Source organism: Bufo gargarizans, chromosome 4 (assembly GCF_014858855.1).
Source record: "Bufo gargarizans isolate SCDJY-AF-19 chromosome 4, ASM1485885v1, whole genome shotgun sequence".
NCBI lineage: Eukaryota > Metazoa > Chordata > Amphibia > Anura > Bufonidae > Bufo > Bufo gargarizans.
In genome coordinates, this window is record NC_058083.1 from 534631188 (window position 1) to 534648126 (window position 16939).

The 16939-nt window shown below is 45.8% G+C and overlaps 1 protein-coding gene across 2 annotated transcripts in view; it reads right to left on the reverse strand.

The window, feature by feature from the left end:
- Nucleotides 1–7357: 7357 nt before the first annotated feature.
- The window catches only part of LOC122934759 (gastrula zinc finger protein XlCGF26.1-like), a 45140-nt gene continuing 35558 nt past the window's right edge, over nt 7358–16939 (reverse strand). Inside the window, exons 7-8 of one of the 2 annotated variants that reach the window (XM_044290450.1) lie at nt 13815–13818; nt 7358–7837 (exon numbers count right to left, since the gene is read on the reverse strand). In XM_044290450.1, the coding sequence (XP_044146385.1) occupies nt 7780–7837; nt 13815–13818 (62 nt within the window). In that variant the 3' untranslated portion in view covers nt 7358–7779. Of the gene's footprint in view, nt 7838–13814; nt 13819–13972; nt 16757–16939 lie in introns of those variants that run through there. The other variant, XM_044290449.1, reaches the window with a different exon arrangement.

Consider the following 16939-nt stretch of genomic DNA (forward strand, 5'->3'; position numbering starts at 1 on the left):
GGTGCAATACATTTTTAAGACCACTAGATATAGATATAACCAAGCCAATCACTACAGAAATACAGAAACTTAGACAGACGTAATTTGTAATGATTCTTATCTCTGCTGGGGCAGAACATTCGGTGATTGATTATTTCAGTGAAAAGCTCTCAAGCCGAGTTCGGTTTCAAGGTTTTTCACTGTAATAATCTATTACCAAAGTTATTAAACGAAGTCTCGTGCAACTTCGTGAATAACTTACTTCGGCTCATCAGAGCCCATATATTCTAATACTGTACGGAGACAAATCTCCGTACAGTATTATAATGAATTTTTTTGTGAAGCGACTTCGGATGTAGCATATGAAGTTGCTTTGCTCATCTCAATTAATGACCTATCCTCTGGATCAGTCATCAATATCAGATTGGTGGGGTCTGACTGCCGGCACCACTGCCGGTCAGCCGTTCGAAGAGGAGGTGTCTTCTGCCTGAAAAATTAGCGGCGGTGCTGTCTAATTCAAACTGCTTGTCCCATTCCAGTGAATAGGAAGAGCAGCCTATCAAGCATATACAAGGTGGAGTTCCATCGCGTCTGGCTGTCACAAATCAAACGTCTGACGGGCAGGTGGTGTCGCCACTGAACGTCAGCAAGGCGAGCCATGGCCGTGTAAAATCTTCTAAAATGGCCACAGATTTTCCTGGCCTGCCACAAGACGCCCTGAACCCCAGGGTATTTGGCAATGAATCGCTGCATGACTAAGTTCAGGACGTGTGCCATGCACGGCACGTGTGTCATTTTGCCCTGTTTCAGCATGCTCAGCAGATTGGCACCGTTGCTGCACACCACTTTACCAGCTGTCAAATTGAGTGGGGTTAGCCACTGATTGGCCTATGACCGCAGAACTGAAAGCAGTGCAGGACCGGTGTGGCTCTTGGTTTCCAGGCACAATAGCCGCAGCACAGCATGGCAACGTCTCACCTGGCACGTCGAATAGATTCTGGAGAGCTTGGGGGGTGCAGCGGAAGAGGCGGTAGCTGTGGAAAGGGAGTCAACCGAGGAGGAGATGGAGGATGAAGTAGGAGAAGAAGAGGCAGGCCTGCATGTAATCCATGGCGGTAACACCAAATCTACACTGTGAGGGAAGGCGCAAGGGTCCAATTATTGACGGAAGGTACGTGTCACCGAGATTCCTGGCCTCGGTAAGGTAAGAGACGGCAATTTCATGTGTCAGCGGCAGCTAGTGCTAGCTGACATGGTTTTGCTATTTAGTATGGCTGTAAAGCCGATCCGGGCCGGCTCTTACTGGGAGCAGCCAAAGTGCAGGGTGGGTGGCTTCTCCCCACATTCCAGGCCGAGTCTTGGTTTAGGCTATAAAACACAGGCAGCACTGTCAGGTGGTGGGAATTGACTCCTCTCTGACACTGAAGCTCTGTCAGTCTCTGTGTTGGGACCTGGGAGTTTGGGCCTGCGTAAAGGCCTGCTACCGTGTTGGCGTGAGAGCAGGTGGTTTCTGCTATGTCCAAAGACTTCTGCATTGCTGCTATAATATACTTTCTACATTAAAAAGTATATTATAAGTATCTCACACCCCTCAGTATGTCACAACTATCAATAGCACACCTATACCAGTCCTTTAAAGGACTTTTGTGGCCCTGTTAGCTAGCGTTTGGTGTCCCTAACAGTCTGTCCCTGCTCCACACAGCAACCTCTCCCTACACTGGCAAAACACTGAATGTAAAATGGCTGCCAGATCGGGTTTATTTATAGGGTGGGTGTGTGTCCATGTGCTGAAACGTCTCAATTGGCTGTCCTGTCCCACCTAATAGATGTGTCATGGGTCAAAGTTCAGTACAATGCAAAAGAATATGGCGCTGGCGGACATCGAACGAACAAAGTTTGCTGCGAAACGACCACCTGGCGAACCGCAAGGCCCATCTCTAGTTTTCAGATCCTTTAAGTTTTTTCACATTTTGTTATGTGCTAAAATAAAAAAAAAAGGTTCAAGTTTTTCCCCATCATTCTGTACTTAGTCCTTCATAATGAGAACATAATGTTAGAAATCTGATAATTTATTGAAAATCTAATTCTAAAATTTAGCATTAACATAAGTATTCAGACATTTACTCAGGACTTAGTTGAAGCCCCTTTGGCAGCAATTACAGCCTCCAGTCTTCTTGGGGATGATGCCACAGGATTTGCACATCTGGATTTGGGAATTTTCTGCAAATCCTCCGAACCTCTGTAAGGTTGGATGGGGGCTGTCGTTAGACAGCCATTTTCAAATCTCTCCAGAGATGTTCCATTGGGTTCAGGGCTCTGGCTAGGCCACTCAAGGACATTCACATACTTACGCTGCTCCAGTGTTGTCCTGGCTGTGTACTTAGGGTCATTGTTTTGTTGGAAGGAGAACCTTCAGCCCAGAGCACTCCACAACACTGTACTTTGCTCCTTTCAGCTTTCCCTCAGTTGTGACCAGTCTCTCTATTCCCCACAGCATGAAGCTGCCACCACCATGCTTCACTTCACTTTCCTCCAAACATGATGCTTAGAATAGAGGCCAAAAAGTTCAATCTTGATTTCGTTAGATCAGAGAATCATATTTCTCACAGTCTGACAGTTCTTTAGTTTTAGTTTTGATTTTTTGCAAATTTTCATGTGTCATTTACTAAGGGAAACGCTTCTTTCTGGCCATAAAGCCAAGATTGTTGGAGTGCTGCAGTAATGGTTAACTTTCTGGAAGATTCTCCCATCTGCACCCAGGATCTTTGGAGCTCAGCCAGAGTAACCCTTGGGTTCTTGGTCACTTCTCTTACCAAGGCCCTTCTTCCTGATTACTTAGTTTGGTGGAGCAGCCAGGTCTTGGAAGAGTCTTGGTTGTTCCAAATTTCTATCATTTAAGAATTATGGAGACCACTGTGCTCTTGGGAACTTTCAGTTCAGCAGAACATTTCTAGTACCCTTCTCCAGATAATCCCTCCTTGGCTTGGTTTTTGCTCTGATATGCATTGTCAGCTATGAGATTGTACATAGACAGGGCTGTCTTTCCAAATCATGCCCAATGTCATGAAGCAGCGGGTGTAAAGCCACTGTGCCACATGTCCTACCTCCTCTAAGGGCAGTGTCTAAGTGAACCCCTCATTCTTCACAGTACCTCTGATGGTTGGGATAGACTTTCCCCAGGGGAACACCAGGTCGCTAAATCTTGAGGAGGATAGGCACACGAGGCAGCTGGTTCCAGCAGACCAGGGGGTACCTGAGAAAGGTACCAGAGGTACAGGTGTCGTCAGCAGGCATTACCAGGAGCAACAATGCAGGACCGAAGGATGAGGCAGAGGCGTAGTCAGACAGGCAATAGGTTAGGGCAGGCAGCACAGGTACAGGTCAGGCAATCCGGGTCACAACAGGAGAGTCAAAGCAAGCAGACAGTGATGTAACAGGTAACAGAGTCCAGGAATACAGGTACAAGTCAGGACAACAGGAACACTAGCAGAAATCAGGAACCTTAGCAGGACACAAGGACCTTGACACTGAGGCATCTGGGAAGGGGGCTGAGTCACCTATATATGTGCAGAAGAGCTAGGATTGGTTGATAAGGTCACATGATCCAGCCCATAAAAGACAGGAAGTGATGCGCGTCGGCCCTTAAGGAAATGCTGCATGAAAGAAGCAGCAAGCAAGCTGTGGCCAGAGCTGAAAGGAAACCCTGACAGCAGATCACCGCTGAACACGGCGCCCGGGTACGCGACGGTAGGCAGGGGAACAGCAGCGCACAGCAGCCGCTGTTACAGTACCCCCCCCCCTTTACGCCCCCTCTTCTTGAGTCCACGACAAGACAGAAACATTTTAATCATGTTTGGAGCATGATTGTTCTCCTCTGGTTCCCTCCTCAGGACCAAAGCCCTTCCAGTCCACAAGATAGTAGGTTTTGTTGCCACGCTTCTTGAAATCTAGAATGTCTTTGACCTCAAATATCCTGTTAGAATCTTCAGATACTGGAGTTGGAGTAGAAGGAGCCGTCGAGAAGCGATTAAGAACCACTGGCTTTAGTAAGGACATATGGAACGCATTAGGAATCCGCAGAGAGAGAGGCAGATGTAACTTATATGTCACTTCGTTGATCCTCCTCAATACTTCAAAGGGTCCAAGGAACCTAGGAGCAAACTTGAAACTGGGAACCCTTAAGCTGATGTATGGAGAGCCATACCTTATCTCCAGGTGAGAACTGAGGCGGTTTTCTTCTTCTCTTGTCTGCATTTGTTTTCATGCGGGTCAACGCTTTGTTGATACAGTCCTTGGTGTCACGCCAAATCTTCAAAAAATCCCTTAAAGAGGAATCCACAGCTGGTACCCCAGAATATGTAGAAACAGAGAGAGGAGTATGAGGGTGTTGTCAATAAATGACTCACTAGAGTGGTTGTTATAGGAGAATTCAGCCTAAGGTAGTAATTGTACCCAGTTGTCATGTTGGGCTGAACCAAAATGTCAGAGATGGTTCTCTAATATTTGATTGACTCGCTCTACTTGCCCGTTGGACTGGGGATGAAAACCTGAAGAGAAGTCCAGCTCAATTTCGAGCAGCCGGCAAATAAATCTCCAGAGCTTAGAGGTAAACTGGACTCCACGATCGGAAACAATATGCCAAGGTAGACCATGCAAGCAGAATATGTGTTTCACGAACAGTTTAGCAAGTTCAGCAGCCGAAGGCAGTCCAGCCAAAGGAACGAAGTGCGCCATCTTGGAGAACCAGTCCACGACCACCCAGATAGCTGTACAGCCAGCAGAAGAGGGCAGATCAGTAATAAAGTCCATGGGGCATCGGGAACAGAAAGAGATAATAACAGCCTGGGTGGTTTGGTCCTGGAGACTTTATTCTGAGCACAGACGGTGCAGGCAGACACATAATCACGCACATCCTTAGACAGTATGAGCTACCAGTAGTGACGAGACAAAAGTTCTGTGGTCTTGCGGATCCCTGGGTGACAAGACAGTTTGGAGTTGTGCCCCCAAGTTAGAATACATTTTCTTTTGGCAGATGGCACGAATGTCTTCCTGGGAGGGATGTCTTTAACCAGGACAGAAGCCACTGTGATCAGGCGAGCAGGATCTACAATGTACTGGGGCTCCTCCTGCTGGTCGGAGAAGTCAAATGATTGAGACAGAGCATCCGCCTTGATGTTCTTCTCTGCCAGGCAAAAGTGAAGCTCAAAATCAAAACGGGAGAAAAAGAGTGCCCATCTGGCTTGGCAAGGGTTCAGAAGCTGGGCCGTCTGCAGATATATAAGGTTCTTGTGGTCGGTGAAGATTATCACTGGCTGCTGGGCCCCTTCAATAGATAACGCCACTCCTCCAAGGCAAGTTTTATGGCCAGAAGCTTTCTGTCTTCTATACAGTAATTCCTCTCAGCAGGGGAAAAGAGCTTGGAGAAAAATCCACATGTAAACATCTTGTCCTTGGAACCTTTCTGTAGTAAAACAGCACCGGCTCCTATGGAGGAGGCGTCCACTTCTAAAAAGATTTGGCAGGAGACATCGGGGTGGCACAGAAGCAAAAGACTTCTTTAATTGGACGTAGACGGCCTCTGCCTCAGGAGTCCAGACACTGGCATTCACTCCTTTCTTAGTAAAAGCAGAGATCAGAGATGTAAGAAATAAAAAATTCGGGATGAACTGACTTGAGATTTGCTTCGAATCGCGATTAAAAAAATGCCTATTTCCAGCCTGCAGAGAGCCTTTATAGGGGTGTAGAACATTGTGCCTTGCAGTAACACGCATAGGGAGTCTGCTTTGGTAGTGAAATAATACTGTGAGTCTGTATGACATGCAGATGACATGCGTCACTCTTAGAATCACTGCACACTTAACTTATTTGGACAGTCACGAGGCCAAAACGGACCAAATAACTCAAGTATGACCTTACAGGTCAATGTTAGTTAGTGTCAAGAAAAAGTGCACTCCTTTTACACATTTGTCAGCTGATTCCGCATAGGTGTCTACAGAACCTGATCTAGTAAACGCTTATACAAGTTGAGCCCCCCCGACAGAGTGGAGAGGGTGTCAGCAGAAAGTTTGTGTTGAAGTCACTGATTATTTTGCCCTTCGTCTGATCCGGAGGAACAATAACCCCCCAAAATACGGATCCTGTCTGTTGAGCATTTGCCTTTACTCGGTCAGTATTTGGTCAGTAATCCATCAGTATTGGCCCAGTCATGAAGTGGGGAGGGTGGGGACAGCATGAAAAGTCCAAAGAGTGGCACAATGACATAGTGGTGAGGTGGAAACAGCATGAGGGGAGCAAAGAGTGGCACAATGACAGAGTGTGGAGGTGGCAGCAGCAACATCAGGAGAAGGCCACTGGGTGACACAATGACAGTGTCTGGAGGTGGCGGCATCATCATCAGGGGAAGGCCACCGAGTGGCACAATGACAGAGTGTGGAGGTGGCAGCAGTATGAGGAGGCCACCGAGTGGCACAATGACAGAGTCTGGAGTTGGCGGCAGCAGCATCATGAGGAGGCCACCAAGTGGCACAATGACAGAGTCTGGAGTTGGCAGCAGCATCAGTAGGAGGCCACCGAGTGGCACAATGACAGAGTGTAGAGGTGGCAGCAGTATGAGGAGGCCACAGAGTGGCACGATGACGAGAGATTGTAGAGGTGGTAGCGGCATGAGGAGGCCACCAAGTGGCACGACGACAAGAGATTATAGAGGTGGCAGCAGCATGAGGAGGCCACCAAGTGGCATGATGACGAGAGATTATAGAGGTGGCAGCAGCATGAGGAGGCCACCGAGTGGCACAATGACAGAGTGTGGAGGTGGCATCAGTATGAGGAGGCCACCGAGTGGCACAATGACAGAGTCTGGAGTTGGCCGCAGCAGCATCATGAGGAGGCCACCAAGTGGCACAATGACAGAGTGTAGAGGTGGCAGCAATATGAGGAGGCCACAGAGTGGCACAATGACGAGAGATTGTGGAGGTGGTAGCGGCATGAGGAGGCCACCAAGTGGCACGACGACAAGAGATTGCAGAGGTGGCAGCAGTATGAGGAGGCCACCAAGTGGCACAATGACAGAGTCTGGAAGTGGCAGCAGCATCAGGATAAGGCCACCCAGTGGCACAATGACAGAGTGTGGAGGTGGCGGCAGTATGAGGAGTCCACAGAGTGCCATAACAACGAGAGATTGTGGAGGTGGTAGCGGCATGAGAAGGCCACAGAGTGGCACGACGATGAAAGATTGCAGAAGTGGCAACAGCATAAGGAGGCCACAGAGTGGCACAACGATGAGACATTGCAGAGGTGGCAGCAGCTAAGGAGGCCACAGAGTGGCATGACGACGAGAAATTGCAGAGATGGCAGCAGCATGAGGAGGTCACAGAGTGGCCGCTTTGTCTATTCATTTATAGGGAATATAGGACAGAACAGAAGGTAAAACATTTTCAACTTTATAAAGTGTTGTTTAAAACACAATGTAATAATACACGTTCTCCAGCACAAAAGGCTTTTTTAAATTGATTGCCCGTGAATTTCCCTTGAAGATTCGGATAATATATTGGTGAATTTAAATTTACTTTCTTAGAATTTTAATCAAGTTTTGGTTAAATTTAATAAACTTAATAATAAAAATTAATAATGTTGCCTAAGACAGGAGAGAATCGGCCAGGCATCTAGTAGCTACAGACAATAGGAAGACAAAGGTTCAAGATTGCTTGGAGCCCAGAAGAGTTGCGAAGTTCATCATGATTCAAACAATAACTACCAGCCCCTGGTCTCTTCATCAGGGAAAACTTCACGAGTTCCCAGTCATCATGGATGGGAAGGAGGACATCTTGTGGTGCACGGAGATGGAGAGGGTCTTCGGATTCTTCCCGCATTATACGGACGTCAATAAAGATTTTACCACATACAATCATGGCTGTAAATGTTGGCACCCCTGAAATTTTTCAAGAAATTAAGTATTTCTCACAGAAAAGTATTGCAGTAACAAATGTTTTGCTATACACATGTTTATTCCCTTTGTGTGTATTGGAACAAAACCAAAAAAGGGAGGAAAAAAAGCAAATTGGAAATAATGTCACACCAAACTCCAAAAATGGGCTGGACAAAATTATTGGCACCCTTTCAAAATTGTGGATATATAAGATTGTTTCAAGCATGTGATGCTCCTTTAAACTCACCTGGGCAAGTAACAGGTGTGGGCAATATATAAATCACACATGAAGGCAGATAAAAATTAGAGAAGTTCACTTAGTCTTTGCATTGTGTGTCTGGACAACAGAAAGAGGAGAAGAGAACTGTCTGAGGACTTAAGAACCAAAATTGTGGAAAAATATCAACAATCACAAGGTTACAAGTCCATCTCCAGAGATCTAGATTTGCCTTTGTCCACAGTGCACAACATTATTAAGAAGTTTGCAACCCATGGCACTGTAGCTATTCTCCCTGGGCGTGGACGGAAGAGAAAAATTTATGAAAGGTGTCAACGCAGGATAGTCCAGATGGTGGATAAGCAGCCCAACACAAGCTGTCCTGCAGGCTCAGGGAGCATCAGTGTCAGCACGAACTATCCGTCAACATTTAAATAAAATGAAACGCTATGGCAGGAGACCCAGGAGAACCCCACTGCTGACACAGAGACATAAAAAAGCAAGACTACATTTTGCAAAAATGAACTTGAATAAGCCAAAATCCTTCTGGGAAAACGTCTTGTGGACAGATGAGACCAAGATAGAGCTTTTTGGTAAAGCACATTATTCTACTGTTTACCGAAAACGGAATGAGGCCTACAAAGAAAAGAACACAGTACCTACAGTGAAATATGGTGGAGGTTCATTGATGTTTTGGGGTTGTTTTGCTGCCTCTGGCACTGGGTGCCTTGAATGCGTGCAAGGCATCATGAAATCTGAGGATTACAAACTGATTTTGGGTCACACTGTAGAGCTGGGTTTGCGTCCGAGATCTTGGGTCTTCCAGCAGGACAATGACCCCAAACATATGTCAAAAAGCACCCAGAAATGGATGGCAACAAAGTGCTGGAGAGTTCTGAAGTGGCCAGCAATGAGTCCAGATCTAAATCCTATTGAACACCTGTGGAGAGAACTTAAAATTGCTGTTGGGAAAAGGCACCCTTCGAATAGGGGAGACTGGAGCAGTCTGCTAAGGAAGATTGGTCCAAAATTCCGGGTGAGAGGTGTCAGAAGCTTATTAATGGTTATAGGAAGCGACTGATTTCAGTTATTTTTTTCAAAGGGTGTGCAACCAAATATTAAGTTAAGGGTGCCAATAATTTTGTCCAGCCCATTTTTAGAATTTGGTGTGACATTATGTCTAATTAGCTTTTTTCCTCCCTTTTTTTGGTTTTGTTCCAATACACACAAAGGGAATAAACATGTGTATAGCAAAACGTGTTACTGCAATACTTTTCTGTGAGAAATACATCATTGTCTTGAAAAATTTCAGGGGTGCCAACATTTACGGCCATGACTGTATAACAGCAGAGCAGAAGGCTGAATACAATTTTGTTTTTTGACCGAAATACCTCCAAAAAGATTTCACAAGATATAACAGCAGCGCTGAAAGCTGAATAAAATTTAGTTTTTCGACCAAAATACCTCCAAGTTTTAGAGGAGGACAATAAGAAAAAAAATATTTTGAACAAAAAGGTGTGCTTTTGGTGGGTTTTGAACTAATGGTGGTCTGTGGATGACACTATTATGGGGGATCTGTGGATGACACTGTTATGGGGGATCTGTGGATGGCACTGTTATGGGGATCTGTGGATGACACTTATGGGGGATCTGTGGATGGCACTGTTATGGGGGATCTGTGGATGACACTGTTATGGGGGATCTGTGGATGACACATATATAGCATCTTATGCTATATATGTGTCATCCACAGATTTCCCCCCCTCCATAACAGTGTCATCCACAGACCCCCAGCAACAGTGTCCTTGTGTAAAATAGTGAATGACCCCCAATACAGGGGGTGGGGGCCGGCATCTGGTGTTGTAATTGTAGCGGGGCCCGGTGCAGTCACTGTATTCTATTACACTGGGCCCAGATCACTGTAGTATTAATAGGTAACGTGTAGGCATGGGCGCTGTTTTAAACTATAGTAATCCTCTGCAGCATAGAGAAATCCATGTAGTACGGTACACACTTGAAACTCCTGTAGGCAGGCCGTTATTCACTACGTCACGCGCCTGCTCCTCCCACTTTATGAATTAAGCAGGTGATGACCCCCCCAGAAGACATCGAAACCTACCTGGCGATGTACAAGAAAGTGGCCATCAGGGAAAAGCTACCCCGTGACCAGTGGGCTGAGGTCGTCGCTCCATTCCTGGCATCCGATTCCCAGCGGGTGTATTTAGACTTGCAGAACGATCAAGTGGCCAACTACCAAAAAGTACTGGGGGTGAATATGTTGGTCCGGGTACATCAGTGGGGGTTTAAGCCAGCTGAGCCTGCGAGGACCCAGTATTATGACTTACTCCACCTCTTGCAAAAGTGGCTACAGCCTGATGTGCCGAGTCCCACGGCTATGCTGGCTATACTATTGGCTGATATGTTCTAGAGGGCTCTGCCACCCCCTCCCCAGCACTGGATCGGCCAGGTGTCTCCTGGCAACGCCCTAGAGATGGTGGACCCTCTACGGACCTGGCTCCGATAGTCTGCTGGCGGTGTCAGGAGCCGGGCTATGTAAGAGCTGACTGTCCTCATCAGGTAGAACCCATGGATACTAACTATGGCCACGTCAGTCGCTATATGTCAGGAAGCTGTGTGCAGCAGGTACACCAAAAACTCTAAACCCCTTGTGCCAGGTGGAGGTAGGAGACATTCCAGCAGAGACTCTGCTGGACTCTGGTGTCCCTAGTAAGGGCTCCCCTGGTACGGTCAGCAGAGTATACTGGCCGGAAAGTCGGGTCATTTGCATATCCATGGAGACTTGACTATCCCACTGCCCTGGTGTCTCTAACCACAGGGGCTGGCAGATTGACTCACGAAGTAGCAGTTGCCCAAAATTTACACTATGAATTTATAATAGGAGGAGACTTCCTGGCACTGTGGTCTGCTATGAGTGTAACTGATACCCATGAGACAGGGGTAACCCTAGCAGAGTGGCCAGACTGAGGGGGGAGACCAGAACCCTGGGAACCTGAGACTGAAGGGCCAGCGGTAGGAGTGACCGCCACTTCGGTGGAAGAAGGGGAGACAACCCTGCTAAGTGTGATGGTGGGAGACGTGAAGGACTTGCCGCCAGGTCCTGAATTGGCAGACCTCAATGTATCTGGGGATCATTTTGGTACCGCCCAACATCGGGACCCAACCCTATCCCGTGCCTGGGAAAATGTGTTAATAGTAGATGGTGAACCACAACAACCTGGGGCAGAGTCAGTGTTTCCCCATTTTGAGGTTCATCAGGATATGTTGTATCGGGTAAACCAACTACGGGGTGAGCCTATTGAACAGTTGGTGGACCCCAAGGCTTATCGCAAGCTTGTGTAAGATCTAGGCCATCAACACGTTCTCGGGGGTCACCTGGGGCTGCAGAAAACTCAGGATCGTATTCTACAGCGGTTTTACTGGCCCAGCATATTCAAAGAAGTGGAAGAGTTTTGTAAGTCTTGCCCGACCTGCCAGATAACTAGCCCCCAGCCACATTTCCATAGTCCCCTAGTACCTCTCCCGATTATTGAAGTACCATTTGACCGAATAGCTATGGACCTCATAGGCCCAGTACCTAAGTCCACCAGAGGGCATTAACACATCTTAGTTAATCTAGACTACGCCACTCGATACCCAGAGGCGGTGCCACTGCGACATACCTTGGCCAAACTCATAGCTAAGGAGTTAATGTAGATGTTTTCCCGAGTAGGACTACCTAAAGAGGTTCTGACCAATCAAGGGACCCCTTTTATGTCCAATGTGATGAGGGAACTCTGTAAGTTACTGCACATAAAACAACTACGGACGTCTGTTTACCATCCGCAAACGGACGGTCTTGTAGAACGGTTTAACCAAACATTAAAAATTTTTGTTGAATGACTGGGACCTCCTTCTGCCCTATCTCACCACTAGGCAAATAAAGTCATTCCTGGGAATGGTGGGCTATTACATGAGGTTTGTTCCCCCACTTTGCTACTTCAGCCGCGCCCTTGACAAGGATCTTGAAAGGACAAAAATAAACTATGGTTGGCTGGGATGATCAGGCAGAAGAGGCTTTCTCCGCTTTGAAGTCGGCCCTGTGCGGATCCCCGGTTTTGGTGACGCCTGACTTCAAAAGGGAGTTAATAGTACAGACCGATGCCTCCGTTCTGTACTGTCTCAGGAAGTCAACGGGGAGGAGCATCTTGAGAGTTGACAGCAACAGATTCCATATGCAAATAGCACACTTGAAATGAACTCTGGACCTTTTATCTGCTCATTGTAATTGGGATAATGAGGGATTAACACACACCTGGCCATGGAACAGCTGAGAAGCCAATTGTCCCATTACTTTTGGTTCCTTAACAAGTGGGAGGCACAGATGCAAACTGTTGTAATTCCTACACCGTTCACCTGATTTGGATGTAAATACCCTCAAATTAAAGCGGACAGTCTGCAGTTAATGCACATCTTGTTTCATTTCAAATTGTTTCAAATCCATTGTGGTGGTGTATAGAGCCAAAAATGTTACAATTGTGTCGATGTCCCAATATTTATGGACCTGACTGTACATACTTCCGGCTAGTGGTCAAATCTGGAGAATAGATCAGGTCCCGGAAGATATCGTTTACCAACTCCTGGAATACTTCGGGAGCATTGCACAGGCCGAAAGGCATGACAAGATACTCGTAGTGAAAAAAAAAAAAAGATACTCGTAGTGTCCATCACGAGTGTTGAAAGCAGTCTTCCACTCATTGCCCTTTCAAATGCGGATAAAGTTGTTGAATTTTGTGAAGACCTTAGCTCCCCGGATTCTGTCAAATGGTGCAGAGATTAGTGGAAGAGGGTATCGATTCTTGACTGTGACCTTATTCAGCCCTCGATAGTCGATTCAGACATCGCTTGCGTCTCAAGAAGTGAGAGTGGGTAGACTCGACCACGAGGAGGAGTAGCACCAGGCAGAAAGTCAATCAGGCAATCATAAGGACAATGAGGAGGCAGGGTCTCGGCCTCTTTCTTGGTACCTGAGAAATGTACCAGAGGTACAGGCGTCGTCAGCAGGCTGAGTCCTTACCAGGAGCAACAGTGCAGGACCGAAGGATGAGGCAGATGCGTAGTCAGACTGGCTATAGGTATGGCAGGCGGCACAGGTACAGGTCATGCAATCCGGGTTGGCAACAGGAGAGTCAAGACAAGCAGACAGAGATGTAACAGGTAGCAGAGTCCAGGAATACAGGTACGAGTTAGGAACACTAGCAGAAATCAGGAACCTTAGCAGGACACAAGGATCTTGACACTGAGGCATCTGGGAAGGGGGCTGAGTCACTTATATAAGTGCAGGAGGGCTAGGATTAGTTGACAAGGTCACATGATCCAGCCCATAATACACAGGAAGTGACGCGCGCCGGCCCTTAAGGAAATGCTGCATGAAAGAAGCAGCAAGCATGCTGTGGCCAGGGCTGAAATGAAACCCTGTCAGCAGATCACCGCTGAACATGGTGCTCGGGACCGTGGAGGTAAGCAGGGGAACAGCAGCGCACAGCAGTTACACCCAATCACCTGAATTTACCACAGATGACTCCTATCAAGGTGTAGAAACATCTCAAGGATGATCCAGAGAAACTGGAGCCCCCAGAGTTAACTGTCATAGCAAAGGGGTGTGAATACTCATGTCAGTGAGAAATTTTGGTTTACTTTCCTTTTTAATAAATTTGCAAACATTTTTAAAATTCTGTTTTCTCTTTCTCATTATGGGGTAATGAGTGCAGAACGATAGGGAAAATTTGAAAAAGTGAAAAAAAAAAAAAAAAGTCAAAGGATCTGAAGACTTTCCGAATACACTGTACAGGGTAGGTCAGTGATGGCTAACCTCCGGCATTTCAGCTGTGGGGAAACTACGACTCCCAGCATGCTCCATTCATTTCTATGGAGTTCTGAGAATAGCCAAGCAAGTACCCGAAAAAAGATCTGATTAATACGTGGGTTTCTGGAGTTATAGTGTCTGGGCTGTAAAACTTACCGAACTCCAAATTGAAGTCTGAAACACGTGGGAGGCCGAAAGTGGAGTCTCAGACACGTGGGACGCCGAAACTGGAGTCTCAGACACGTGGGACGCCGTATACGCACTTCACAGCAGACAGTCCTCTTGCTCTTGCTGCTGCAGAAGCTACCAGCGGATGGCTGAAAGAAAGACAGCATCTGGAGAGATAAGTACATACTCTCTGTATTCTGTCCTGCTGTGTGGGTGTCGATAACTGTTATATACATCCGAACGTGGGACGCCACAAACTTTCTTTAATGTATTGAAGTATCCTACATGTTGCTGTCCGCACTGCACATTGGAATCTCTTGTGCGCACACGATCAATCGATCGCTAGCGGCTTAGGACTGGTTGTACCATTAACCATTTTTGGACATTTGATTTAATACTTTTCTCCTTCAGCTGCGGTTCCTTAGGTGATACTTGATATTTATTTGACATTTTTATGCATATTCCATACACTGTTTCATCTATTTATCTGTTGTTTTATATAAGTGTCGCATTAAATTGCATCTTTACATTATTTCAGATTTCTGTGTGACTCTGACTGCTGAGTGCCCATCTATTCTATATATAATTCCACAATAGAAACCTAATCCGTCCCCTATTGACGTTCAATGGTGTTCATGACGGATCCGTCATGGCTATAGAAGACATAATACAACCGGATCCGTTCACGACAGATGCCTGCGGTTGTATTGTTGTAACGGAAGTGTTTTTGCAGATCCATGATGGATCCGTAAAAATTCCTAGTGTGAAAGTAGCCTAAGAGTTAGAGAGGTTATCCAGGAATTGATAATGATGACCTACTGTATCTTCACGATTGGTCATCATTGTCACATTGGCTGAGGTCCGAATCCTGGCACCCCCACTCATCGGAATTCGGCAGCTTTCCAAGCACAGAGGCATACATTGTATAGAGGCTGTGCTTGGTATTGTAGCTCAGCCTCATTCACTTTAATGGGGCTGAGCTGCAACTAGGTCATGTGACCAATGTACAGTGACATGATATCGCCTAGGAAGAGGCCACGGCGCTCACGAAGTGCTGGCCTCTTTTAAAAGCTGATCGCCAGGGGCCCCTGGTGGCGGGCACCGACCAATCTGATATTGAAAACCTATTCAGAGGTCATCAATATATATATTGCAGGATAAATCCTTTGAAACACCATCTTGTTACAGCACAGGTTCTAAATTGGTTAGGTAATTCATCAGAAGGCATCCTAGGCAGCAGGTCTAACAATGAAGCACCCCACCTGTTCTTACATTTCCTCTATGTGACTTCTCCGATGTTTAACAAGTCCTGATTTCTGTCTAAAACATTTCCCACATTCTGAACATAAAAACGGCTTCTCTCCTGTGTGAGTTCTTAGATGTTCTGTAAGACATGATTTCCCACTAAAACATTTCCCACATTCAGAACATGAATATGGCTTCTCCCCTGTGTGAATTCTGTTATGCTTAACAAGAACAGATTTTTGGGAAAAACATTTCCCACATTCTGAACAAGAAAATGGCTTCTCTCCTGTGTGGATCCGTAGATGTTCCACAAGATATGATTTCTGACCAAAATATTTCCCACATTCAGGACAAGAAAATGGTTTCTCCCCTCTGTGTGTTCTCAGATGATGTTTAACAAGAACTGATTTCTGTCTAAAACATTTCCCACATTCTGAACATGAAAACGGCTTCTCTCCTGTGTGGATTCTCTGATGTCTCACAAGAAATGATCTCTGACTAAAACACCTCCCACACACTGAACAAGAAAATGGCTTCTCTCCTCTGTGCATTCTCTGATGTTCAACAAGACCCGATTTCTGCACAAAACATTTCCCACATTCTGAACATGAAAATGGCTTTTCCCCTGTGTGGATTCGGAGATGATCCACAAGATTTGATTTTCGACTAAAACATTTACCGCATTCAGGACATGAAAACGGCTTCTCTCCTGTGTGAGTTCTCAGATGATGTATAACAAGACTTGATTTTTGACTAAAAGGTTGTCCACATTCGGAACATGAAAATAGTTTCTCCCCTGTGTGAATTCTTTGATGTTCCCTAAGATTTGATTTCTGACTAAAATACTTTCCACACTCAGGACATGAAAACGGCTTCTCTCCTGTGTGAGTTCTTAGATGTTCTGTAAGAATTGATTTCCTTCTAAAACATTTCCCACATTCAGAACATGTATATGGCTTCTCCCCTGTGTGAACTCTTTGATGTTCGCTAAGACTTGATTTCTGACTAAAATACTTTCCACATTTAGGACATGAAAATGGCTTCTCTCCTGTGTGGGTTCTTTGATGTTCCACAAGATGTGATTTCCTGCTAAAACACCTCCCACATTGTGAACATAAAAATGGCCTTTCATGTAAAGATCGATTAGATTTCTTTCTAAAGTGTTTGCCATGTAATATCTGCCCATGTCCTGTTCTTGTGTTCCCAGTCAGTGATTGATTAGACCAAAGTTTTTTGTGAACAGTGTTATTGGTGGATAGATCTCTACTGCGATGGGCTGTATTAGGAGATACTGAATTAACTTGTGCGATACTGTTTACGTCTTCGGATAAAAGGAGATGTCCATTAAAGATGTCCTTACCTGTAAAAAAAAAATAATTTCTCATTTTCCCACAGTAATTGATTTTTTTAATTAAACAAGTAAAGCAACAATATATAGGACAGAAAACAATACAGTGTATAATTTCATTAAAGTAGATGCACTTGTAAAAAGAGAGGAAAGAAAGAAATCATGATAGTGTGCATGAGCTCTTTGTCTGTACAG